General features: G+C 37.7%; 1 protein-coding gene across 4 annotated transcripts in view; it reads left to right on the top strand.

The window, feature by feature from the left end:
- SPG11 (SPG11 vesicle trafficking associated, spatacsin) overlaps window positions 1-27,232 on the top strand; it is a 76,229-nt gene that overhangs the window by 4,923 nt on the left and 44,074 nt on the right. For all 4 annotated transcript variants that reach the window (XR_003002580.1, XM_024740601.1, XM_024738784.1 and 1 more), the window contains exons 4-17: window positions 818-1,019; window positions 5,695-5,832; window positions 6,020-6,468; window positions 7,886-8,031; window positions 12,662-12,794; window positions 14,635-14,790; window positions 15,210-15,385; window positions 17,049-17,225; window positions 18,099-18,170; window positions 18,736-18,863; window positions 19,182-19,363; window positions 20,001-20,214; window positions 23,873-24,076; window positions 25,408-25,514. Coding sequence is in view for 3 of the 4 variants with exons in the window: in XM_024740601.1 (XP_024596369.1) it covers window positions 818-1,019; window positions 5,695-5,832; window positions 6,020-6,468; window positions 7,886-8,031; window positions 12,662-12,794; window positions 14,635-14,790; window positions 15,210-15,385; window positions 17,049-17,225; window positions 18,099-18,170; window positions 18,736-18,863; window positions 19,182-19,363; window positions 20,001-20,214; window positions 23,873-24,076; window positions 25,408-25,514 (2,484 nt within the window). In the remaining variant the exon portion in view is untranslated. The remainder of the gene's footprint in view (window positions 1-817; window positions 1,020-5,694; window positions 5,833-6,019; window positions 6,469-7,885; window positions 8,032-12,661; window positions 12,795-14,634; window positions 14,791-15,209; window positions 15,386-17,048; window positions 17,226-18,098; window positions 18,171-18,735; window positions 18,864-19,181; window positions 19,364-20,000; window positions 20,215-23,872; window positions 24,077-25,407; window positions 25,515-27,232) is intronic.

Genomic DNA, 27,232 nt, shown 5'->3' on the forward strand with positions numbered 1-27,232 from the left:
TTTTTTTTTTTTTTTTTTGGATTAACCTCATTTTTGCTGCCAGGTTACAGAACTGAGCTGTCCGACATGGTAGGCAGTAGGCATACGTGGCTGTTGAACACTTGAAATTTTTTGGCTAGTGTGACTGAGGAACTGAATTCTTAATTGTATTTAATTACTTTACATTTAAAGTCTGATACTTGATTGAGTTATTGGAGATCTCTTGAGTATGTTTGGAACAACTCTGGCTGTTCCAAGTTCTTAAATATAAATTTTTGAAGTCTAAATACAGACCAGATATTTCCAGTGAAAATTTAATTGTCCAAATTGAGATGTGCTATAAGTATAAAATAACTAGGGTTGAACACTTATGTGAAAAAGATGTAAAATATCTCAATTTTTTAATATTGATTACATATAGAGATGATATTTTGGATATACTAGGTTAAATGACACGTTCTTAAAATTAGGTTCACTGGTCTCTTTTTACTTTTTTAATAAGGCTGCTAGAAAATTTACAGTGACAAATGTGCCTCGCGTTGTTTCTTTTGGACAGCACTGTTGTAGAACACTAGTGGAAAATATTATTGCTGTCTCAGGGCCTGGCACAGAGTGGAGATTCAACAAGTATTGTTGAGTGAACTCTCTATCAGGTTGTTTATTGGTTCCCCAACTTCATAGTCACCTGGTTAATATGATGGGATTTTTAGTGTCCGTCTTCCTTCTATTATTATTCCTACAAGGTTGGAGCAGTGAAGTCTATAACTCTTATTTCGTCCTGTGTTTTAAATGGTTAGGCATACTTAAGGCTGACGTTTTCTTTAACTCTAACTCCAAGACATTTTTGACACTGTGGATGGTAAACATGTAGCTCATGTGGATTTGGCACTTCCTCAAGAAGATATGTATAATGAGCAGCAACAAGAGCCAGCCAAGAGTTCTTCCTTTACTTCATTGAAAGTGTCTCAAGACCTAGATGTTGTAGTGATTGTCAGCTCCTCCAACACTGCAATTGCTCTTAACTTAAATTTGTATTTCAGGTATGTAGATTACTTCCTTCTCTGATTTCAGGTAAATAATTAGAGCCATAAGAGGTTAAAAATGTACTTGTTAGCTTCTTTTTATTCTTTTAACCAGTTTTTTTCCTTCTATTTGCTTGATCACGTTCTAGCTACTACCTAGTGAGCTTGTTACTATATAAAAGTATGTACAAGTGACCACTGGCTACCTTTTTATTTCTGGATACATATCCAAGTTTGATTTTGATTTATGTTTATTATTATTATATATGGCTTATATGATCATAAATGAAAAGTAACCAAGCACAATTTTAAAAGCCCTTAGCTGTTATACATTATCTACTCACTTCTTCTCAATACTAGAGTAGAAGAAAAATGGGATTTACCCTGTGTTAGAATTGTGTCTTATGTGGGTTAGGGTCCTGGCTGCCTAGGGGATCACTTTTCATTTAAGGACTTTGACAAGATGTATTAACTGTGCTTTCTCCATTTTAGGATTTCCTCAGGTGCTTCCTTTTGAGGGCCCACACACTTCCTAAATATATTAGTGAAAATTGAGTATTTCTTTGCGTAGCTTTTTGATTTAGAAATTCTAATTGCTTCTGATTTTATAATGTTTGAAAGGAATATGTGTGTATGTGAATGTGCATACACACACACACACACACACACACACCACCCTGTTTATTGAAACTTGCAAGTAGGGTAATCCACATTTATGACTTTCAGTATTAAGGGACATTTCAAACTGTTAGGATTTTTGGTCCTAACTTAATATGAATGAAATAAACATATCCTTGAGTAATTGGGAATGCACTTTGATGGGTTTATTGCTCATTGTCTGGATTACAAAAAAGGGTTAATTTCATCTTCACATATCAGCCAGAACTTCTTACTACTGTGAGTTTTTCATTTGTTTTCAATGGCCTTTTTTTTTTTTTTTTTTTTTTGCGGTACGCAGGCCTCTCACTATTGCGGCCTCTCCCATTGCGGAGCACAGGCTCCGGACGCGCAGGCTCAGCCGCCATGGCTCACGGGTCCAGCTGCTCCGTGGCATGTGGGATATTCCCGGACCGGGGCACGAACCCGTGTCCCCTGCATCGGCAGGCGGACTCTCAACCACTGCGCCACCAGGGAAGCCCCTCAATGGCCTTTTAATACTTTTTTTTTTTAAATCTTTGAGCAGGGATGATTATCACATTTTCAGACTGTGTGCTTGTGTATCAGTAGGCCATTTTCACTGACTAAAATATATCCTGTACGTGTAGAGTTACCTTCTAATTAACTTCCTTGGAAAATAATTTGACAGGTGAGGGGGGAAGGAACGCCCACTCAGCTACTCTGATCCTTGAGTGTAGGGTTCTGTTCCTCCAGATGTTTTGGCAGCACCCCAAGAGAAGAACACTGAAGTGGGCACCAGGCACATCCCTTTGAACAAATTTCATTGAACTCAGCCACTGTAACATCAGCCAGTGAAGAGCTGCTGTTCTGTTCCCTATAGTCAATTTAGGGATCTGTCCTGTCCAACTAAATGAGTGATCGCTATTTGTTAATTATTTACATGAGTGCTCTTTAATTAGTATAATTTCTTGAGGAAGTTGACTGCATGTTTATTTTCTAAGTGTACTCTGAAACCTAACAGTGTTTTTTTTTTTACCATCCCTGCCTCCTGACCCTAGTTGTTCTTTCCTGCCATACAAAAAGTCAGCCACCCCTTTTCATTTTATCAAGTCCTATTCATGCTTTGAGATCCACCTCTTTAATGAAGTCATTCCTTACTAAAATCCCTTCCACTTGTAAATTTCTACTCATTTTATAATTTTTCTCTCCTTTGGACTTCTGTAGCACTTTTGCTTTGAACTACAGTTTAGCACTTAATTGTGTATAGTCTTGTATTATTTCTCTAATTTTTTGTGTTTCCTACAGAGTTTGTAAGCTCCATGTAAGCTCCTCATGGTTTGTTCATTCAATTCACTGTCAATGACTTTTCCTTCCAGTTTACCTTAGCTGTCCATTCCGATAGTCATACCCTGGGCTTTGTCATTATATGAAACAGCTCCTCCCGCAAATCACTCTTCTACACATACCACTCTGAGCACGACTTGCCAGATTGTACAGCTTGCTTACTCAAGTACCACCACTTCTCTCATCTGACCTCATTGGAATTTCTAATATGCTGACTTCCCAAGTGAAGACAGGAGCCCCCTCTGTCTTCACTGCCCTCCCTTTACAGCATAGATTCCGTGACCTGTCATTTCAGTCACTTTCTTGAATGGGCCCTAAACTCTTGCTCCTGCCCTGTGGTAGCACTTGATCTGACAAATCTTTTTTTTTTTATTCTCTCTTCTTGTTCCCTGCACTCAAGCAACTGAGCACTTGTGAGAAAACCACAGAGGAAAATTGATACCACTATAAGTTCACATTCACTGTCTTCTGTGGTCTCTCATGTTGCCTGGAAATTTTACAATGACTTTTCATGAGTCCATTCTTCTTTTTTTTTTTTTTTGCGGTACGTGGGCCTCTCACCGTTGTGGCCTCTCCCATTGCGGAGCACAGGCTCCGGACGCGCAGGCTCAGCGGCCATGGCTCACGGGCCCAGCCTCTCCGTGGCATGTGGGATCTTCCCGGACCGGGGCATGAACCCGTGTCCCCTGCATCAGCAGGCGGACTCTCAACCACTGCGCCACCAGGGAAGCCCATGAGTCCATTCTTTACAACGTTTTAAACCTCCATTTTCCTCAAACCTTTATTCATCTCTTTACCCCCAACTGTTCTTAGATGACTTTACCTCCAACTTTATAAATGAAGTAGAACCCATCTAATGGGAACTCCTTCAGTTTCTCACATTAAATTGCAAACCCACTTTCCTGCACTCGTCTTCTCCATCTTCCGTCCTGTTACAATGGAGAGATTCCCTCCTCCTATGAAGGCCAGTCCTTCTGTGTGTACTCTGGACCCCATTCTTTCCCTCCTTCTCAGGGACCATTTTCTGTTTCCTCTCTTTTCTAGATCTTTAGCCTCTTTTAAGTATTAGATCCACATCCAGCTAATCACCAGGTCCTAGCCATTCTAGCTCCTGAGTGTGTCTTGAATCTGCCCAGTTGTCTTAACTCCTCTGTCATCACTGTGATCTATTCTGCTATCATTGCTTACCTGAACTAGCTTACCAGCCTCGTAATTGGTCTCCCCATATCTGTTCTTCCCCCCTCAAATCCATCATCTACGGAGTAGCCAGAGTGGTGGTGTTACAATGCATGTCTTATCAGAGTATAGCTAGGTATGAACATCTGGGGCAGGGTATGTATCTTTTGTTGGTGCGGGAACTACCTTCTCCATGGATCATGTTTTCTCACTGTCACCCTGCCTTCTCTAACACCATCTCCTTGACAAATGTATATCAAGCTGTTACCTTCAAATTGTTGAAAGGGTTAATAATTTAAGTGTTCAGGGGGTTTACATGCATCCCATTCTCCCCACAGCTACTCTTCTGTGTCTGATCATATGGCTTCTCTGCATAAAACCCTTATTTAGCTTCTTCCCGCGCCCCCCTCACCCCAAGATAGAAGCTAAGAATCCTTAGTAGCCCATAAAACCTGACCCCATCTGGCTCCTGCCAAGCTCTCCAGCCTCATCTCACACCACCTTGCTTCTCATTCACTATGCTTTAACCACCGTAGCCTTCTTTGTGCTTCTGCAACGTGACAGCCCTCTTTCCACATACACTCTCCATCCACACCTGCACTCATACTTTGCTTTCCTAGCTTTTATGTATTCCCCGGGTCTCAGCCCAAGTCTTAATTTGTGGTGGTGGTGCTATGGTGAGTGATTAAAAACCTGAGCTTACGGTCACATTCACCTGGTTCACATTCAGCTCCACTGTTTGAGCCTTACTTTCTGTACCTACAAAACTGGCTTCTATTTACCTCATAGGGTTGTTGAAAGGCTCCAATACCTTAGTTTAGGTAAAGTGTTTAGCACAACATCTACAATGTAGCAGATAATCCATGCTTTTATCTCTACATAAAGCTAACTTCCCTTAAGGGTCAAATTTTTTTTAATTGACATAAACATTATATTAGTTTCATATACACAACATATATATGGGTATATTGTGAAATGATCACCACAATCAATCTAGTTGACATCTATCTTCACACATAGTTACAGGTGGGTCAGACTTTTAAGGTTGACTTTATCAATCTGCCTTAAGCAATGGAGGTAAGGAGTCTGGGTCAGGGAAACTTATCGTCTATACTCTTTCTACTCTGTAACACCTCCATCCCATACCCCCTTCCATTTTTAAAAAAATATATATTTTATTTTTGGCTGCGTTTGGGTCTTAGTTGCAGCGTGCAGGCTTCTCTCTAGTTGTGGTGCACAGGCTCCAGCGCACATAGGCTCTGTAGTTGTGGCGCTCAGGCTCCAGAGCGCATGGGCTCTGTAGTTGCAGCACGCAGGCTCTCTAGTTGTGGCGTGCGGGCATAGTCACCCCGCAATATGTGGGATCTTAGTTCCCTGACCAAGGATCAAACCCGCATCCCCTGCATTGGAAGGTGGATTCTTAACCACTGGACCACCAGGGAAGTTCCCCCACCCCCACCCCCACCGCCCTTCCATTTTTAACAGGAGCAATAATAACACAGATTTTGTTTGATCATCAGTTTTTTTTACCATGACTATTGTTTTTAAAACATAGGCAATACCCAGGACACCTACTATGTGAAAGAACACTAGAAGACATTCCTATTGAAGGCCCTAAGGGGATAGATGAAGATGATCCTGTTAATTCTGACTACAACATGAAACTGACCAAGTTTTCCTTCCAAGTTGATCGGTACAGAAACCTCCTTTTTGGATTTACTTTATTATTTCCATTTTTTGTCATGCTGACACTGTACCTTTTCACTAAAAGTCTTTACAGAGGTAGACACTTTTATTTTCCTAAGTGCATCTTTGCTTGGTTTACTGCTTTACTTTGTGCCTTTCACTGTCACAGATGTAAGTTCTGCCCTATCTTCCAGGTCTTGGAAAGCCCAGCTGTCATCACTGAATGAAACAATAAAGAACTCCAAGCTGGAAGGTACCTGTTGTGCTCCGTGGTTCCAGGATATTTTGCATTTGGAGCCCCCTGAATCTGGTAACCACAGTACCAGTGTGCCAAACTGGGCCTTCACTCCACAGGATGTAATGTGCAGCCAGTATAGTTTTCCACAGAAAGGTCCTGCCAAGACCAGTGATTCAGGAAGATCATGGAAAAGAATACACATCAGTGAACAGGAGGAACCCCTTGAGCTTACATGTATGTCTGTGACAGGCTTCACTGCGCTGTTTACTTGGGCAGTTGAAAGGACGGGCTGTACCATTGTCCTGTGGGATTTGGAGACCCAGAGCATGCAGTGTGTTTCGCTGGGCAAGAAGTGTATTCCTGTAGACAGTGGTGGAGACCAGCAACTGTGCCTTGTTTTGACAGGTGAGAATGTCTTGTATCAGGTTGAAATCCATGCTGAGAGGTGCTCTCTTATCTATTTTACTTCTGCTGCCTGGGTGGTGGTGGTGCCTACTCCTCTAAGCCTAGGCTTTGATGGAGAAAATTTGGTGTTGCTTTCAGTAATGTCTCATGTGTTTGATTTTTTTTTTTTTTTTTTTTTGTGGTATGCGGGCCTCTCACTGTTGTGGCCTCTCCCGTTGTGGAGCACAGGCTCTGAACGCGCAGGCTCAGCGGCCATGGCTCACGGGCCCAGCCGCTCCGCGGCATGTGGGATCTTCCCAGACCGGGGCACGAACCCGTGTCCCCTGCATCGGCAGGCGGACTCTCAACCACTGCACCACCAGAGAAGCCCACGTGTTTGATTTTTAATTAAGGTTATTTCTGCTCAGCTAAATGCTAGGACTGAGTCAGGAAGAGTTTAAGAGTAAGAAAGGTTGGTTTTAACCCAGCGAGTCATTCATGAGACTTCAGTCTGTACAGGCAAAGGATGCAAGCTGTTAGCTCATGGGCCATGCATGAACTCAGATTCATTTTGTTTGGCCTACACTACCTAGGCTTTTTTTTTTTTTTTTTTTGGACCGTGGCATGTGGGATCTTCCTGGACCGGGGCACAAACCCGCGTCCCCTGCATTGGCAGGTGGACTCTCAACCACTGCGCTACCAGGGAAGCTCTACCTAGGCATTTTAAAAAAGATTCTATTTATTATAAACATGTAAAATTAGAGGGTTTCACACGAAATCTGGAATTTCAGTTGTTACTGAAAAATTAAAAGCTCTGCCACACTGCCCCTCATCTCTCATAGTAGTTTATGGATTGGAGCCAAATTTCAGTGCTCTTAGATGGGTTAGTTTCTTTCAGGTTAGGTTTTCTTGCACTTCTTCTCCCCACCTGTTTGGTCCCGTAGGCATTTGGGTTTGGTGTGTCAGATATACATTGATTCAGCATTTATGCCATAACCTCCTGTAAAACTACTGAGTGTTCTCATTGAACTAACCGTGTGTTTCTTCTTCATTATCTCAGTTTTGGTAATCATGTATTTCTTTGTGTCAAGAGCATGCTATTGTTTTATTTTAGTAAACCAGAAATGTGACATCTCAGTAAATAGTTAAAGGTTCCAGGTATTGATTGTGCCATATAGTACAATGTAGAAAAGAGAGATTCAGTGTCATTTCATAGGATGCATTGTCCTTATGAGCATTTGTCTTGCAGTTACTGTTTTAAAAAATAACATTCTTCGAAAAATTATGATGAATTTATTACCTAAGGGCATTAGTTACTAGTACCCAGTAAACCTGTTTGTAATTACAGTGCTGAAGTATTGAGTAATTAGAAATTCCTGTCATAATCCTGAAACCTAACTCCTAATAATTTATTAAAGCTAACTTGTTTTTCTTCTAGAAGATGGACTGTCTCTGATTTTGTTTGGTTTGACTCAAGAGGAATTTTTAAATAGGCTAATGATCCATGGAAGTGCCAGCACTGTGGACTCTCTTTGCCATCTCAATGGTTGGGGGAGGTGCTCCATCCCCATACATGCGCTAGAGGTAACAGAATTAAATGTCTGTAGAACTTTGCTTGGTTATTTTCTGTCATCTACCGTTACTTGACTAACAATTTCGGAGATTCATTTAACCTAGCGGCAAAGGATCTGTAGCCTCTACCCATCCATTTGCTTAGTTTTGGCTGTTTTGTTACCCTAATTTTGCTTAGCAGTTTACCCTTTTTGGCTTTAAAAGATAAAAGATTATAATAAACACTATTTAAGAAAAAAAAGTTACAAGAGTTGGAGGCAACAATAAGCTGATGAGAATAAATGAAGTGGAAACAAGCTATGGAAAGCTCGAGCAGGAGTGATCTCTTATTCCTACTCTGTAGCCCCTAATCCTCTAATCCAGCTGTGGTAGTGACATACCTGAATTTATGTAACATTTTATAGTTCACAAACAGTCTTTTTTATGCATTCTCTAAATTGTGTTAAAATAACCACATGGGACGGGTTGGGTAGTTTTTATTCATTTCATTTTACAGATGAAAAACGTAAGGCTCAGAAGGGTTGAGTGAGTGGCCCATAGCCATACTAATAAGGCAGGGTCTAGAATCAAAATCAGGGCACTTTCTACTGTACCACACAGCCCAGCAAGGTCGAAAACTGGAAGTTAATAATGTTATGTACCAGACTTTTTTTAGTGGCAACTTTATTGAGATATAGTTTACATACCATAAAATTCACCTATCTAATGTACAATTCAGTGGGTTTTAGTATATTCAGAGTTATACAACCATCCTGTCTAATTCCATAACATTTTCATCACCCCAAAGAGAAACAGCATACCCATTGGCAGTCACTCCCAATTCCTCACAAACCCTAATTTCCAAACACTTAATCTTGTTTCTGTCTCTGGATTTGCCTATTCTGACGATTTCATATAAATGGAATTATAAAAAATGTGGCCTTTCATGACTGGCTTTCATTTGGCATGTTTTCAAGGCTCATCCATATAGCATGTGTCAGTACTTCATTCATTTTTATGGCTGAATAACATTCCATTATGTGGATAAAGCAGATGTTTTTTATCCATTCATCAGTCGATGGACATTTAGTTGGTTTTTCCTTTTTGGCTGTTAGGGATTATCCTGCTATGAAAGGTGGTGTACTAGTTTTTGTGTCGTCATGTGTGTTTATTTCTCTTGGGTATACACCTGGCAGTGGAATTATGAAGTCATTTAACTTTCTGAAGAACCACCAAACCGTTTTCACAGTTTCACAGTGGTTACACTATTTTACATTCCCACCAGCAATGTATGGAAGTTCCTGTAGCTCTCCATTCTCACCAAAACTTGTTATTGTCCAATTTTTTATTATCATAGCCATCCTACTAGCTCTGAAGTCAAAGTGAAGTGGTATCTCATTGTGGTTTTGACTTGCATTTCCTAATGACTAATGTGTTGAACATGTTTTCAAATGTTTATTGGCCATGTGTGTATCTCTTTGGAGAAATGTCTACTTAAATCCTTTGTTCATTTTGTAATTGAGTTATTTGTTTTTATTTTTGAATTCTGAGAGTTCTTTCTATATTCTAGACCTTTATGAGATATATGATTTGTAAATATTTTCTCCTGTTCTGTGTGTGGGTTGTCTTTTCACCTTCTTGATGGTGTCCTTTGAAACACAAAAGTTTTTAATTTTGATGAAGTTAGTTTACCTTTTTTTTTGTTTTTGGGGTTTTTTTTTTTTTTGGTCACTTGGGCTTTTGGTGTCATATCTAAGAAATGAGTGCCTATTCTGAGGTCATGAAGATTTACTCTTATAAGAGTTTTATAGTTTTAGCTCTTACGTTTAGGTCTTTTATGCATTTTGATTAATTTTTATGTATGGTCAGTGGAAGGGACCCAACCTCATTCTTTTGCATGTGGATATTCAATAGTCCAGCACCATTTGTTGAAAAACTTACCTTTATATACTACAAAATATTTATTGTAGAAAATTTGAGAATAGGAGAAAAAAGAAAATTAGTCTCTTACAAATCTATTATTCAGAAGGAGTAGTGTTTACTCTTAGGTTATTTCCTATAGTTATTTTTCCTAAATATTAATGTTAATAGTCAGATGCTAGCTCATTAATTTTCTTATCTATAGATAAATATTGTTTATTATTTCCGTTTTATAGGTGAGGGAACACAGAGAGGTTGTGAATTCTAATACAGATATACTTGGACACTAAGCAGTAGCACCAGGGTTTGAACCCAGGCAGTGTGACTGTAAAGCCTCTGTCTTTATACATAGTGTGTCCGTGTAGTGAGTTTAATTAGGATGATGTGGTATTACAGCATTGTTTTGGCCTTAGTCTCCCCCCACATACAAACGAGTGAATTTATTGAGACTCAGGTATAGCCTAGTAAGTACTCAGTTTCATAAATGTTCCATGTGTGTGAAAATTGAATGTGCGTTTTCCAGTTGTCACAATGGTACTTCAGTCAGAAGTAGTTAGAATTTTCATACTTTCCTCAGTTTCTCTTAACCTCTCTTAACTCATGTCTTTGGATAATTCCTTTATATCAGTCTTTCAGCTCATTACTTCTCTTTTCAGCTATATCTAATCTGGTATTAAATACATCCACTGAGTATCTAGTTTCAATTTTTATTTTTTTAATTTCCAGAATTACTATTTGGTCATTATTTTTAAATGTGTTATTTTGAAAATTTTCAAATTTATAGAAAAATTATAAAAATAATAAAATGAGCATCCATTTACCTCTTTCCCATTTACCGACTGTTAACATTTTGCCACGTGTTTTAACTGTATGTGTACTTCTTATTTTTGCTGAACTATTTGAAAGTTGCAAACTTTGTAACTTTTCATTCTAAGTACTTTACCATATATCTCCTAAGAGCACTAATATTCTTATTTAACCATACATAGTATAGTTTTTCCTTTCACTACCTAGTGCAAAGGCGTGGTTTGTTTATGGTCTCCCTCTGGTGGAGTAATTTTTCTAGTTCATCCTCTTTTGGAGATTGTCACTGTGCATAGACCCTAGGTTTATCCTCTCTTTTCTTCCTTTACACATAACTTTCACCAATACCTCTCACCTAGCCTGCCTGGCCTAGCACCCAGAACTTCAGCCCACTGATTCTCAGTGTGGTCCCCAGACCAGCAGCATCACCATCTCCAGCAGATTTATTAGAAATGTAAATTCTCAGGCCCCAACCCAGACTTAGGGAATCAGAATCTCTGGGGAATGGGCTCAGCAATCCACATTTTAACAAGCTCTCCAGGTGATTCTTAGGCACAGTGCTTTAGGCTAGGCATGGGAAACTTTTTCTGTCAAGGACCAGAGAATAAATATTTTAGGCTTTCCAGGAAGATTTCTGTTACAAATACTCAGATATGCCATTATAGCCATTGACAATAGGTAAATGAACGGATGTTCCCATAAAACTTCATTTACAAAGACAGACAGGAGTTGAATTTGGTTGGTGGGCCCTGTTTTTCAGCCCCTGCTTTATTTAGGTCATCAGGGATTTGTTTGTACTCTCTGAGGATTTTTCTCTTTCTTTCCAGTTCAACTGAGCATTTAAAGGTATATCTTATAAACACACACACGTAATTGACCCTTGGACAACATGGGTTTGAGCTGCGCAGGTCCGCTTGTATGATGACTTTTTTTCAATAGTGAGTACTGCACAATCCAGGGTTGGTTGAATACATGGGTGTGGAACCTCTGATTCAGAGTGATGACTGTAGAGTTATACATGGGTTTTTCACTGCACGGGAGGGTCAGCGTCCCTAACTCCTGAGTTGTTCAAGGGTCAACTGTATATATATTTTTAAATCTGTGATTTTTACGTGTTCTTTATAGAAAACTTTCCTCAGATGCCTACTTTAGAAATGGGAGTCTGTATTTAGCCTGCTTTTTCAGTTTAACTTTTTATCATACTGCTTTAACATTTTAATTAAAACAGACGATAACTGTGAGGGTGATCCCTGAGTACCTAGCTCTGAATGGTGTTAGAATTACAGAATGGTAGAACTAAAGCAGAACTGAAGTTCAGAAAGGTTACAGAGACTTGCCCCAAGTCATACGGTCATTGTCAGAATCCTCACTAGAACTCACGTACTCTTGCAAGATAAAGATAGTCTTGTGGGGACTTCCCTGGTGGTCCAGTGGTAAAGAACCTGCCTTCCAATGCAGAGGACGCGGATTTGATCCCTGGTCAGGGAACTAAGATCCCACATGCTGCGGGGCAACTAAGCCCGCACGCCACAACTACTGAGCTCACGCGCCTCAACTAGAGAGCCTGTGTGCCACAAACTACAGAGCCCACGTGCTCTGGAACCTGCACACCACAGCTACAGAGCCCACACGCCCTGGAGCCTGCGCACCACAACTAGAGAGAGAAAACCCGCACGCCCCAACTAGAGAGAAGGCGGTGCGCTGCAACAAAGAGCCTGTGCGCCGCGATGAAAGATTCTGCATGCCTCAATGAAGATCCCGCGTGCTGCAACTAAAGACCTGATGCAGCCAAAAATAAATAAATAAACATAAATCTTAAAAAAAAAAAAAAGATAGTCTGTGTCTCTTTGTGTAAGTACATTAAGTTGTAAAGTTTAAAAAATCTGTATCCCAATTTTTTTTCCTATTGTAATTTTTTTCTGATTTTCTCCCACCTCAGGCAGGAATAGAAAATCGTCAGCTGGACACAGTAGATTTCTTTTTGAAGAGCAAGGAAAATCTTTTGAGTCCATCCTCAAAATCTTCTGTACCTGATCAGTTTGATCACTTTCCATCCCATTTATATTTAAAACGTAAGTAGTGTAGAGACTTCTACATTTGTATTTATCATTTTTCCTTTTTAATCACTTTCAAATTATTGTTGTGTTTTCTGATGCCTTATTTATTTGCCAGGAGTCAGTCATAACATTTTATTTACTTTCTGGAATCTTGAGATAGTTGTGAGAATCTATAAATGTTCTTATCATATGCGTTGATTATTCATATCCTGTACTGTGCTTTGTATCTTTGGTATGCAAAGAAGAGATGATCTTTCAAATTCAAGAGCATTTTATTCAAAAGAGAATAAACTTCATTTGCAAAAATTTCCAGCTCTTGCAGTTGTCTGAGATATTGATGTATAGTGGCAGTGCAGCTGGCCGAGTTGGGGACTGGGACTTGTTATAAGACTTTTCAGCCTGACTCTTCTGCTTTTTTGCTACATTAGCAACACTTCTTTTCAAGACTTTGACTTTCATTTTTAATAAACGGGAGCTCTGCTTTTCTTCTTGGACCAGGTAGTCATGCAAATCCTCTCTTTAGAGGACAGGGTAATAAAGTGTGTTTTCCCTTGTACATAAAGTTTTATAATCTGCTTTTTTTTTTTTCACTTGATAATATGTTGCAGACATCTTTCTTGATAATGATAGATATACCTATTATTTATGATGGCATAGAATTTCATTGTATGGGCTGTACCATAATTTACCCAACCAAACTCCTATTACACATTAGGTTGATTCTAATTTTTACTATTATTGGCAATGTGCTATAAATGCTGTGTGTTTGTGTAATTTCACATATGTACAATTATTGGGATTAATTTCTAGATGTGGAATTCACAGGTCAAAGAGACACACAATTTACATTCTTAAATTTTTTTATAAATTACCCTCCAGAAAAGTTTCACCAATTTGTACTCTTAAGTGGAGAAAATGACAACCTACTTTTTCTATCAGTTTAACGTTAGTCCTTACTGACAATGTGGATTAGAAATTTTATTTTTTAAAAACATTCTCTTTTGTTTTGCGTGCAGAGTTTGGTCTCCTCCCTCTTGAATTGCTAACTTTTTTATGCTCCATTGTTTTTTTAAGTCTGCTTGAATTTATAGAGAAAGGCCTGGTTTGTGGTGTTGAGGGGGACTCCATCAATGATTATATGGTCATTACTCACTTCTGCTGTTGGGTGGTTGGTGATTACTCCTTACTCCACTCTTAGCTGCACTGCTTTTCCTTGAAGAGTGGGGATGGATCTGGAAACAAGAAGCATAGGACTAACTTTACCTGGTTTCTCAGGGTAAAATCCATGTTTCCCATCATTCTCACACAGGTACAATTCTAGAGGTGGGGCCAATGCTAAGATAAACAGGAATCATTTTATTTATTTGAAGCTGGCAAATAGAGGATTCAGGGGCCTTGCTTTCACCTGTGTGTTTAAGAGAATGGTTTTGGAATCAGACAGGCTAAAATTCAAATTTTGTCTATACTTTCAAATTAGCTTGGACAAGTTATTTATCCTCGCTAAACCTCAGTTTCCTCATCTGTGGAAAGGGGGCTATAACACCTACCTCTCAGGTTGTTAAATGGAAAAAATGAGATAGCATTTATAAAACACCAAGTACAGTATTTAAAATATAGTAGTTGGTCAGCAAAATCGTAGTTACTCGTAGTACCGGTAAGTGATGACTAGTAGTAAGTAGAGTAGCTAAAGTTTGCAAGTAATGAGACTTCATGAAAGTTTTGTGAGCTTTTCGAGAATAAGACATTAGTCTTTGTCTTATGTTTTAAGATATTGCAGCATGGTATTTCTGGATAGGTTAATTTTACTGGGAGTATCCTGGTGTTCTTCACGTTCCTTTCTTTGGTTTTTCCTCAGATGTGGAAGAGCTGACACCAGCATTGGATTTACTTTGCTCAGCAATTAGAGAAAATGATTCTGAAACCCAGAGCAAACACTTTTCGGAACAGTTGCTTAATCTTACACTGTCTTTCCTTAACAAACAAATAAAGGAGCTTTTTATTCACAATGAAGGTAAGAACAGCAGCAAAGAAGGGGATAATTAGCCCATTCTTATGTCAGGACAGAGATATAAGTGGTCCTATTGCGTGAGAGAGCGTGAGCCGGGGAGTGCCATTTGCTTAGGTTGGGTAAAGTCAGTGTGTAACTGAGTGAGTGAATTGGGTTTTAACACTGGGAAATTTGGCAGAAAGAACTAATCATTGTGAAGAGGGTGAAAAGGGTTATATTAAAACATGGACGTACTTGTAAATAGGAGAAGGCTCAGAGATGTTTTGTTTGACATGAAAACGCTGAGTTTGAATTTTGCCATTTTGTAAACTTCTTTATAATAGCTCAGAGTTTATTCTGTCTGTGCACACGCACACACACACACACACACACACACACACACATTTATGTATATGAAATTGGCACATTGGTGTTTTCCATAGAGCTAGATGAACATCTACAGAAAGGAGTGAACATTTTGACCAGCTACATTAATGAACTTCGAACCTTCATGATAAAGTTTCCTTGGAAGCTAACAGATGCTATAGATGAATATGATGTAAATGAAAATGTCCCCAAAGTAAAGGAGAGCAATATATGGGAGAAGCTCAGCATTGAGGTAAGTATGAGTAATTATCACTTCTTTTATTTGCCAGACTTAGAGGATCTGAGAAAATGATAGAAGAAACAGAATCTAGAATCTGAACACTTGTGATTCAGAATCTTTGGCAAGCGTTTTAGGTTTTATAGATTTTTGGATCTCTGGGCACAACTTCAAGTTTATGTCTACAAGTTTCATTTATTTAATTCAGAACACAGATAGGCTCCCTCTTTATGCCAGATCTGCCCATTTGGATCCAGGGACAAACACCTGACCCCAAACTCATTGTGAACTGTCACTCCTTCAGTGTCTAGGGCCTGGCACTTTGGACTTATGCATTCTGCCTGACCCTTGAATAAATCAAATTGCTGCTGTTGATTCTATCTTAGGAAAATTTTATGACATTATTGCTTAGAAGTATATTCGAGTCTTATCTCAGATTCTAGTTAAGATATTTTGTAAATTAAGTTTCCTGTATTTATCAACTTGCCTTTCTTTGTATAGTATAAGTTAATACAGCCAAACTCTGATTCTTTTTTCTGACTAGGGACTGGAAGAATTCCTCTAACCTCTTGGAGAGTGTTGGCATTGGAAAGACAAAGGCCAGAATAGCTTAACCCAGAGGATCAGAATTGATAGGGTTTGAAAGTTGATAAGGCTGAGATGCTGCCAGGTTCACAAGACTGCTCTTCTTGGGGTGGAAGGGTAGGGAAGTACCTGCTGTGACTGCATTTTCTGTCTCTTAATCATTCTCTAGCCAAAAACTACTTGATTTTCTTTCCACTCTTTAGGGCTTCCCTCTTCCCGTCTCCTTTGCAGGTTTCATTCATTTCCTGTTTTCCCCTCTTTTAATGTGCTCCATGGCTTCATCCATGGTCTTCTGCTCTTTTTACTCATAATCATTGATTTCTAATTTTGGGGGAGGTTACAGTCCACTTTGATGAAAGCAGTGGACGCTGTCTCCAAAAACATGCATATGAATGCATGTTCTTTTTAAAATATGTATATCTTCCTAAAATATATATATGATTATATCACCCTTGCTTTTAAGATCCTTCAGTGGCTCTGCATAAGTTTCAGGATAAAATCCATCTCACACACACAATGCCCTTTATGATGGAGCCTTTGCTTTTCTTTCAAGTCTCGCCTGCTACTCTCTTCAGCTTTTTCTCCAGTTATATTAAGCAATTTGGAGTTCTCTGAATGCTTGATACTGTTTCTTGTCTTTATGCCTCTGCATATAATATTCTCTCTTTTTGGAACGCATGTTCTTTTTTCAATAAACGTATGTAACACATACTTGTCTTTAAAACTTTTACTTTATCAGTCATCTCTACTAGGAAACCTTTTTTTTTTTTCATCTCTCTTATTTAGATGTTCCTTTCCTGGACCCTCCTCCCTGGAACCCTGGGATACCTATGTCATCACCCTTATCATACAGTACTATAATCAGTGCTTTATTTGCATTTCGTATACTAGTCTAAAACCTCCTAGAGAGCAGAGTCCATCTTTTGGTCAATTCATGTCCCCTGTGCAAAGCCCCAAATCTAGTAGAAGGTTTTCAGTAAAAGTCCCTTATTGAGGTACTCAGTAAATGTATAAGTCCCATGTTGATAATCATAATAAGGTAATAAAAAGGTACTCAAAAAGCAAATATTTTTCTTCCTTCCTTCTTTCCTAGGAAGTTATTGCCAATGCCATTTTAAACAACAAAATACCAGAGGCACAAACTTTCTTTAGGATTAACAGTCATTCTGCTCAAAGACTCGAGGAGTTGATTAGAATAGGCCTAGATTTGGTCTTTGACAATTTGAAAAAGAATAATATAAAGGAAGCCTCTGAGCTTTTGAAGAATATGGTAAGTGGCATAATCTGTTTGATCATAAAGTCTCTAATGTAAGAGAAGTTCTCTTATGTATTTAATATAATTTCTGGTTGATATAAAAATTGATTTGTATTCATAGATGTGTCACAAACTAAGAAATTTGTGTAACTTTTACTAGGAAATTATGACAGTAATACTGGGAAACATTCTTTGGTACTAAGAACTTTCTTGAAGAAATTTTTGATTGGAATTTCCATCATTTGTTCTCTGTTAGATTTGGTACTTTGATTAGAAGGAGACAGTATTTCTCATGAAAGGTTTCACACATGTCAGAGCATGCACAGGACCTCATTATTTGTTGGGGGACATTCTTTATTGTCTGTGTGACCTCTTATATCTCCATTTGAACTTTCCAATGGCTTTTACCTTTACTTTGTGTTCCATGGTTTTACTTCATTTGAGAAGGGAATGTCCTAGAGGTGGGGTTCCTGGACAAAGCTGAGATCTGGGCCTCATCTGCGTGGTTGAGGTCTTGCCCACAGTAACTTTCTGGAAGTTCAGAGGAGTGAAACTATGTAAAGGTTGTTATTTACACAGACTTCTGTCTTCAAGTGAATCATCATAACAGATAGCTGTAGTTTTGGTACTATGGTAGCCTGGCATTACCCTAAATTGTTCTGTGTGCTGCCTTTCTTCTGGCAAACAAAGTGCCTTAAGGACTTTAGGGTTAGGCAGTAAATATGCATGATAAATGTAGAAAATGAATGTTTACAAGAGCTGAAAAGTTGTGGAATTCTAACAAGGCATATGTCTATAATAGAGTACTTCTGTATTTAACATATATTTATGTTCAAAATAGCTCCATTACAAAATGTAAGTTTTCTTGATTTTCTATGTTTACTTCAGGGCTTTAATGTAAAAGACCAGTTGCTCAAGATATGCTTCTATACAACTGATAAAAACATACGGGACTTTTTGGTAGGTAAAGGTGAGACCAAGTAGTTTACATTTTCTAGTAAATGTTGGTGAAACTTCAAAACGAATTATTTTAATATTCAACTAATACCCAGTAAGTAAAAGTATGACAACTCTTCTGTCTTTTTAAATGATCATTTTGCATTTGTGGTAAAGGAAAATTTGTGCGAATACATACATTGCCTCAAAAATTCAAAACACAATTCTTTTTTTTTTCTTAATTTTTTTTTTATTTTTAATTTTTTTTAACATCTTTATTGGGGTATAATTGCTTTACAATGGTGTGTTAGTTTCTGCTTTATAGCAAAGTGAATCAGTCATACATATACATATGTTCCCATATGTCTTCCCTCTTGCGTCTCCCTCCCTCCCACTCTCCCTATCCCACCCCTCCAGGCTGTCACAAAGCACCGAGCTAATATCCCTGTGCCATGCGGCTGCTTCCCACTAGCTATCTACAAAACACAATTCTTAAATATTTAAAATCATGACATTTGTTTTGCAAATGTTTTTGATTTTTGTGAGGTCACTGCTTTAATTACTTTTTAAAAATTACTTTCTATTCAAGGTTGAAATTTTAAAAGAAAAAAATTATTTTTCTGAAAAAGAAAAAAGAACAATAGACTTCGTGCATCAAGTTGAGAAGTTTTATTCAGGACATTTCCAAGAAAATATGCAGATCCAGTCTTTTCCCAGGTAGTCTCATTAGCCCCCTTTTTATAACATGGGAAGAATATTGTAGACAAGGCTTAGCTTATAACTGTTAGTATGGACTTCTTATGTGGAACTGAGCTTACATGCCTTATGAAGATAAAACTTGTATCATCTAGAAGAGACTTAGGAATTCCCTGTCACTTCAATATGTGCATAATCGTATATATTTTTAAGATAATAAATACAAAATTAAGAGTATTGAATTTTGTGTTCCCCAAAAGAGTAGAACTTCTTGAACAGAGAAAAAGGAATGATGCTTTTTCCTCCAAAATTAAAAAAAATTTCATATCACTCTCTTAGGTATTGGATAAAGGAACAAGATTTTTTCAAGCACAAGTCTGTTTTGGACTCATTCCTGAAATATGATCATAAAGATACAGATAAACTTAACAAGCAAGATCACAGAATTGTGTTAACTTGGGCTCAGTGGTGGAATCAACTAACACAAGAATCCATCCTTCTCCCCAGGATAAGTCCAGAAGGCAAGTGTGAAAGAGCCTAAAATCTGAGCATAGTGAATGAGGATTAAATAAGGCATTGGTATTTGAATATTTTGGTGTGTCCTCATTTTAGAATTCCTTTTGGGGAAGAAATATATTCAGTTACTTTAAAATGCAAGTCATTACATTGAGCCCTTATTCTTGAGGTTTTTGTAAGGGATTTATAATGTGATAGTGAAAGAGAAAAGTCATGTGGTTCAGTGAATTGAGATTTCAAGGCTAAGAGTTCTCTTCCCAGCCTCAGAGTGACATTCTTTGTTTTTCCAAATAGTCTTTGGTTTCTTCCTATTTAAACTGAGGATCTGTATCATACCAGGGCTCTGGGGAATAACTAACACTGGCAAACAGTGATAATTCATAGGATGTCAAATTCGTGTTTATTATTACAGCCAGAGTTTTTATTTATATTAAAAGAAAAGGGAAAAGAGGGCTAATATATCGATTATAAAATGAGCAACACCACAAAAGAGGAAAATAGTAAAAGAAGCAGAGGGCCTGAATAATTCATCTGTTATATAGATATTTGTCCAGATCATCATATTTACTCAATTAGTGTTGAGCTTTGTGTCAATAATCATCATTCATTGCTATTTTAAAATGTATTTTGTTCTTAATGTAGAATACAAATCATATTCTCCCGAAGCCCTCTGGAGATACCTCACAGCTCGCCATGATTGGTTCAGCATTACCTTGTGGATTGGAGAATTTCAGACCCGGAATAGTTATGCCTCACTTCAGCAGAACAAATGGCCCCCTCTGACTGTTGACGTTGTTGATCAGAATACTCGCTGCAACAACTACATGAGGAATGAAATTTTAGATACACTGGCCAGGTACTGTAAACTGTGGGGATGTGTAAAAGGAAGAACAGTAAAATACAGTGATGCAACTTTTCCTCTGAAATGCCATAAATCCAATGCAACATTGTTTCATAATATTGATATTTTAAAATTGAAAGGGCATTATTGTATATTGAGGTTTTAAAATCACATTAGGTAGTGAATAGGCTCTCAAATTCTACATGAAGGTTCTTCCCAAAACACTGTATATGCTTTGGGGTAGAAATGGTAAGCTATCTATGGGGATACAAGGGCCAAGTGACAAGAGCTTGCGATGAGGATACCTTAGTATCCTATAATGTTTCCCACTCTTCTCAGTACTATCACTGCACCCGTACGCCATGTATGGCCTTGAACTAAAGAGGACAGCTCAATTAAGAAAACAGGGGAAGTATCACTTGAAGTGATAACTGAAGACTTTAAACTTTCTTTTTTTAATTTATTAATTTATTTATTTTTGGCTGTGTTGGGTCTTCATTTCTTTGCGAGGGCTCTCTCTAGTTGGGGCAAGCGGGGGCCACTCTTCATCGCGGTGCGCGGGCCTCTCACTATCACGGCCTCTCTCGTTGCGGAGCACAGGCTCCAGACGCGCAGGCTCCAGACGCGCAGGCTCGGTAGTTGTGGCTCACGGGCCCAGTTGCTCCACAGCGTGTGGGATCTTCCCGGACCAGGGCTCGAACCCGTGTCCCCTGCATCGGCAGGCAGATTCTCAGCCACTGCGCCACCAGGGAAGCCCAAGACTTTAAACTTTTAATTCATTTCTAAAAATAATTGTTAGCTTGAATCATGTGAACTTGCCATTTGTAGAGGTGAAAAATGGTTGAATATCAGCAATTTCATAGAGCTCAACCTATCTCCCTAAGCTGTCAAAATAATGAGACTTAACATATTTGTTAATTTTTAAGTTTCTTAAAATTATTTCCCATGTATTCTTTTAGGTTTATACTTATTGGGGAAGTATAACTGTACTGTCCTACCCAACTTAAAGATGTGGAGAGGGAGATCTAAAGAAGTTAAGAGCTTTGCCTAACCCAGTTACTTACAGGCTTCAATCATTTTACCCCTGACTTTCTAGTCACAGTTCTTTTCATTGCACTAAATCCTTTTCTTCTTGTTTGCTAAAAGTAGACTTTTGTATAACTTGTATGCTTATCAGATATTTTGCTTAATACTTGATTGTTTATAAAGATAATATGTATGTGTTTTAACATGAATTATGACAATAATGAATTAGTGAGATCTACTGTATTAACAGATTAAAGGGAAAAAATCATACCACCCTGATAGATACAGAAAAGCATTTGATAAAATTCAACATCTATTTATAATAAAACCTATTAGCAAACTAGGAATAGCTGCAAACTTCCTTAACTTTAAAGAGATGTTAACAAAAAATCTTCCAACTAATATTATACTTAATGGTGAAACATCACAAGCATTCTCTTTAGATTTGGAACAAGACAAGCCTGCTATCAATTCTTCCCAAGTTGATCTTTAGACATAGTGCAATCTCAATGAAAATCCCAGCAATGGATTTGACAAGCTGATTATAAATATTTATATGGAAATTCAGAGGGTCAAGAACAACCCTGAAAAAGAAGAACTTGCCCTACCAGATATTAAAACTTACTCTAAAGCTATAGCAATTAAGACAGAAGAGTGAGCATAGAAACAGACTTTTTTTAAAAAACTATTTTTATTGATTTATTTTTGGCTGCATTGGGTCTTCGTTGCTGCGCACGGGCTTTCTCTAGTTGCAGTGAGCAGGGGCTACTCTTCATTACAGTGTGCGGGCTTCTCATTGCGGTGGCTTTTCTTGTTGCGGAGCACGGGCTCTAGGCATGCGAGCTTCAGTAATTGTGGCATGTGGGCTCAGTAGTTGTGTGGCTCATGGGCTCTAGAGCGTAGGCTCAGTAGTTGTGGTGCATGGCACCACATGGCATGTGGGATCTTCCCAGACCAGGGATCGAACCCATGTACCCTGCATTGGCAGGCAGATTCTTAATCACTGTGCCACTGGGGAAGCCCTGAAACAGACATATATGTATGCTCACCTTATATATGACAGAGGTGGCACTGCAGAACAGTCTTTTTGGAGGAAAGAATAGTCTTTTCAACAAATGGGGTTGGGATAACTAAATAGCTATATGGGGGAAATGAAATTGGACCCTCTGCCTTATATCATGCATAAAATCAATTCCAGGTAGATTTTAAAACCTAAATGTAAAATGTAAAAATTATAATGCTTTTAGACGGTAGGGAAGAATATCTTCATGACCTTGGGAGTAGGGTGTGCTTTCTAAAAGGCCTGGCAGGGCAAAGGAAGACAGCAGTTACTGAGACCAAGGGAGCTGCCTGGCAGGAGTTGTGTCTCTTAGTGGAGAATGTTAGCCAACCTGCTGTCACCTCACACAGAGAGGGCCCAGGTATCCCCATCCTCCCTTTTTCTTTAATTCTTATCTCCCAATGGGAGTCTCCCATAGGAGACGAAACCAAAACAGAAACCTGAGGGCACAGGAGTCTTCTAGAGCAACCCATACAGGTGAGCCTCCAGGGATGCAGAGCAGGAGAGTAGAACTTGGATCTGGAGGGGAAAGATACCAGCACACATAGACATTTCACAAAAGAGGAAGCACAAATGGCCAATAAACATGTGAGATGCTCTTCCTTATTTGTAATCATGGAAATGGAAATTTATTTTACCAAAAATCTAGGAACAATGGCCATCAAAGTTAGAGCAGATAAGTAAAATGTAGTATAATCATACAGTGGAACACTATATAACAATGAAAACTAAAAAACTATAGCCATGGGTATCAACATGGATAAATCACACAATGTTTCAACATGGATAAATCACACAATGTTGAGTAGAAGAAACAAGACAACAATATATCTAAGATGTTCCCTTCTTATATAAAGTTTGAAATAGGCAAAACCAAACCTTATATTATTTGGGGTTACACACATGGGTGGTAAAACTATATGGGTGAATAAAAGTAAGGGAATAGTTATCATGAAAGTAAGGATAGTGGTCACCTCTGAGGGCAAAGCGCATGTAAAGGGGGAGGAATACACAGAGGACTTCTAGGTACAGTGTTCTGTAATCTGGGTGGTGGCTATGCAGTGTTTCTCTAAACTCCACATAATATGTTCTCTATACTCCTTTAATGGTATGTATGATGTATTTAACAGTAAACTTATAAAAAAATTTAAATGCAAATTTCTATTCTTTAATGGTTGGTCTATTTAAATTATTCTGCTTTAATTTCTTAATGATTTTGTTTGGATATTTTGGTGAATTCCTCAGTGTGTAAAGCATCTAGCTTCAAGATTTAACCACTGTTGCCACGCTGGATTGTACAGTTTCAGTAAAAACAAAGTAATCGAGGTGGCTTAGTTTAGGTTTTTGAAATATTTAATATAACTCGAGACTGTCATTACTACATTAAAATACTACAGTGGTGCAGAAACCTTTATTGGAAACTAGCAAAATATGTGTGTCTGAACATATTTATGGGGTAAGAATTGGCAGTATTAATTTGTAAATACTTTTAACTAGTTGAGACTACTTAACAATGGAAATGATTTGGTCTGCTCTGAATATAGCAACTTTTTAACTTGCCATCTTTTATTTAAACCTGCCCAATAGGAATGGAATTTTTCTTACATCTGAACTAGAAGACTTTGAACTCTTTCTCAAAAGACTGAACCGTATTGGGGGCGTGATGCAAGATACCCTCCCTGTTCAAAACTATAGGTCCAAAGATGGTTGGGATTTCCATTGTCACTTCATTCTCTATTGTTTGGAACACAGTCTGCAGTATCTTCTTTATGTCTTTCTTGACTATTACAAGTGAGTACTAAGAATTAACTTGTCCTTGAGCAGGCCTTCATGTTCCCTCTTTCCGTACTACTTCTGAATGTGACTTTTAGGAAAATATTAAGCATTCTCGTGAGGAATACTGATCTTTTTGAAGTAGTTCCTCCCACTCTAACATTTGGTACATCTTTTAGTTCAATACTGCATTCAACTAAATGCTTATTATGTGTTTTTTGGTGATGCTAATTCTGTAACATCTCTGTTAACCTTTTAAATAACTAGAAATTAGAAAGAAATGCTTTACAAGTTTAAAAGAGGGAGGATTCTAAAGGTTAACTTGGACTTCTTTGATATTTTCATTACCAAGCAAATGTTAAAAACTTTGAATTCAACGCCACTGCAAGGTATCTTAGAAATGCTCTAAAGCTTATATTTAGATAGACAGATATCAATATATATTGATATCTAAGATCAACCTGCAGTATCGTTATCTGTGGCCAGTGTTAATTGCTATTGGGTCAGTAATAATAAAAATAGTAGTAGTCTCTAACATATGAGTGCTTACAGTGTTCTTGACACTAGGCTTAGTACTTTACATGCATTATCTCATTTAATCTTCAGAAAACCCTGTGAGGTGGTTACTCCTCCATTTCACAGATGAGGAAACTGAAGCTTTGAGAGAGACTAAGTGCCCTATTTAAGGTGTACAGCTAGTAATTGGTAAAGCTAGATTTAATTATACTTATGTTTGATTCCAGAACCCACATTCATGTGCTAAGGAGAACATTTTTATTTTATTTTGTGTAGTAAAGACTAGGAAGTCAAGCAAAGGGTGTATTTCTTGTTCATATCATTAAGACTTACTTTGAACACAGAAATGTTTTCCTCAAAGCTACTGGCAAGTGAAAGTTTAAAAGCTGTATTTTTAGAGGACCTGTTATGAGCCTTAACTGCTTAGTCCCAGCTTCTCTTGTAGTTACGTAAAGGTTTTCAAAAACCTCTTAAGTTTGAAAAAGCTAAAGAGCTTTTGTTGTTAAAAAAAAAAAACAAAAACCAATACAGCGTATCTTCAAGTGCAAAGATATCTGGTGGTAATCTTATACAGAGTTGGTAAAATTTCATCACAGTAGGAAATACATTGTAAGTGATATTATCCCTGTCTCTAAAATTCTCTATTTCCAGATCATAAGGCATATGTAAAACACAACACAAGACTGGGATTATATTGTGTTATATTTACTTTTTAATTACAAAGTTCTTTTTCTTTTTATGCTAGTTATCACCTGAGCAAACATGGTTGTAATTGTCTGTCTTATCCTCTATGTTAATCAGATAGTTTTTTTGTTTGTTTGTTTTATATACAGACTTAGTCCTCCAAATTGTCCCTTTTTGGAAAAAAAAGAATTACATGAAGCTCACCCTTGGTTTGAATTTTTAGTTCAGTGTCGACAAGTTTCCAGTAATTTAACAGGTATGGGTGTATTGTATTAAATAATAAAACTTGCTTTGGATAAATAACTGGTCGTTGAATGGAATTTAAATTGCGAACTCTTTGAATAAACTGTCTAGCTGTAGACAAATATTTGACCATAATCTAGACTCACGCTTTATTTAAAAAGCAAAAGACCAAAAATGTTAGCCTCTTGACAGTGAAGAAAACCAGACTTGGAGCAGATAGCATGTGTGGTTATGTTGGCTATCTCGTACCCTACCAGTTCATCACAGGTTCCTGCTCTTTGGTAGACTGACACCCTGTTTCCATGAGGAGGTGGTCTGTCTTCCAAATGGCTGCCCTGAATCTTTCAGTAAGGAACTCCAGTTGGAGTGAAAATAAATCCATAGTATATGTGGGATTGTTGTGTCTTCTCTAGTGGAGCCAATGATGGAGAGCCTTGCTCTGGTTATAATCAGGTAGAAAAACCCTGTGACCCCTGAGGGCTTAGTGGGTGTTATTCTAGAGGTTCAGGAAAGGGGACAGGCCAAGCCACAACATACGCAAGGAGTGTCAACAGCCACTTTTATGTAATGCCTGATTTCTTTCCTAATGAATAACTTTTTTCATAATGTGGGTTGAGGGGTTTTTGGTTTTGTTTTATTTTTCTGGTGATCATAAAGTAACATGTTTCATTTTTAAAAAATAATAATTAAAAAAATAGGAAGCCACAGACAACTACCAAGATAACACCTCAATAGGTAGATAGCTTAAGTGAAGAGGAAGATAACTATCCATAGGGAACTCTTGATATGTTTTAATATATTTTGTTCTAGTTATTTTCTCTATACTTTTTTTAAACCTAGTCAATATTGTATTTCATTCATCCAACAAATATTTATTTATCCCCTACCTGTGACAGTCTGTAAGTGCTAGGGATATAACCAGAAACATCTATGTATTTTTATATTGTGTTTTTTCATATAGTAATTATAACATAAGAATTTTCCTATGTTCTTAGAGACAGTGACCATTTTATGTCTACATAATATTTCACTGTATAGAAATACTCTTATTTAATTTACTATCCTCTCATTTTTTGACATTAAGGCTGTTTTCAATTTTTCCTATTATAAATAATAATCTTGAGTATATTTGAACATAAAATTTTTGTGCTTGTTTCAGATTATTTCCTTAGTACAGATAGGTTCCTGGATATAAAATTCCTGGGTCTGGGATTATGTGCATTTTGAAGGTTCTTTTTTTTTTTTAAGGTTCTTGATATAAGGCTAGATTGCTTTCCAGGAGGGTTACACCATTCTTTTCTGTAAGTCCCAGCTTCTGTGCACACTGACCAGCTCTGTGCTTGAGAACGAATATGTTTAAAAATCATTGCTGATTTGATAGGTGATATATGGCATCTAATTACTATTTTAATTTGCATTTCCTTATTGCTAATGAATTATGTATTTTTATGTGTCAGACATTTATATTTCCTTGTTTGTAAAATGGTTATTTCTTTTGTCCATTTATCTGTTATAGTCAGTATTTTGGGCTTTTGTATTGATATGAGCTCTTTGTTGAAGGCATTAATTGTTAGGTTATCATCTGTTGTTGATTTTTGCCCTTGTTCATTACTACCTTTCAATTTTCTTTGTTTGAATGGAAGTTTTTATTTTTATGTGGACAAATCTTTCTTTTTTTTCCTTTGTAACGTTTTCCCATTGCTCTTAAACTTAGAAAATCCTTCTTACTGT

Source organism: Neophocaena asiaeorientalis, unplaced genomic scaffold (genome assembly GCF_003031525.2).
Source record: "Neophocaena asiaeorientalis asiaeorientalis breed wild unplaced genomic scaffold, Neophocaena_asiaeorientalis_V1.1 scaffold1040, whole genome shotgun sequence".
Lineage (NCBI taxonomy): Eukaryota > Metazoa > Chordata > Mammalia > Artiodactyla > Phocoenidae > Neophocaena > Neophocaena asiaeorientalis.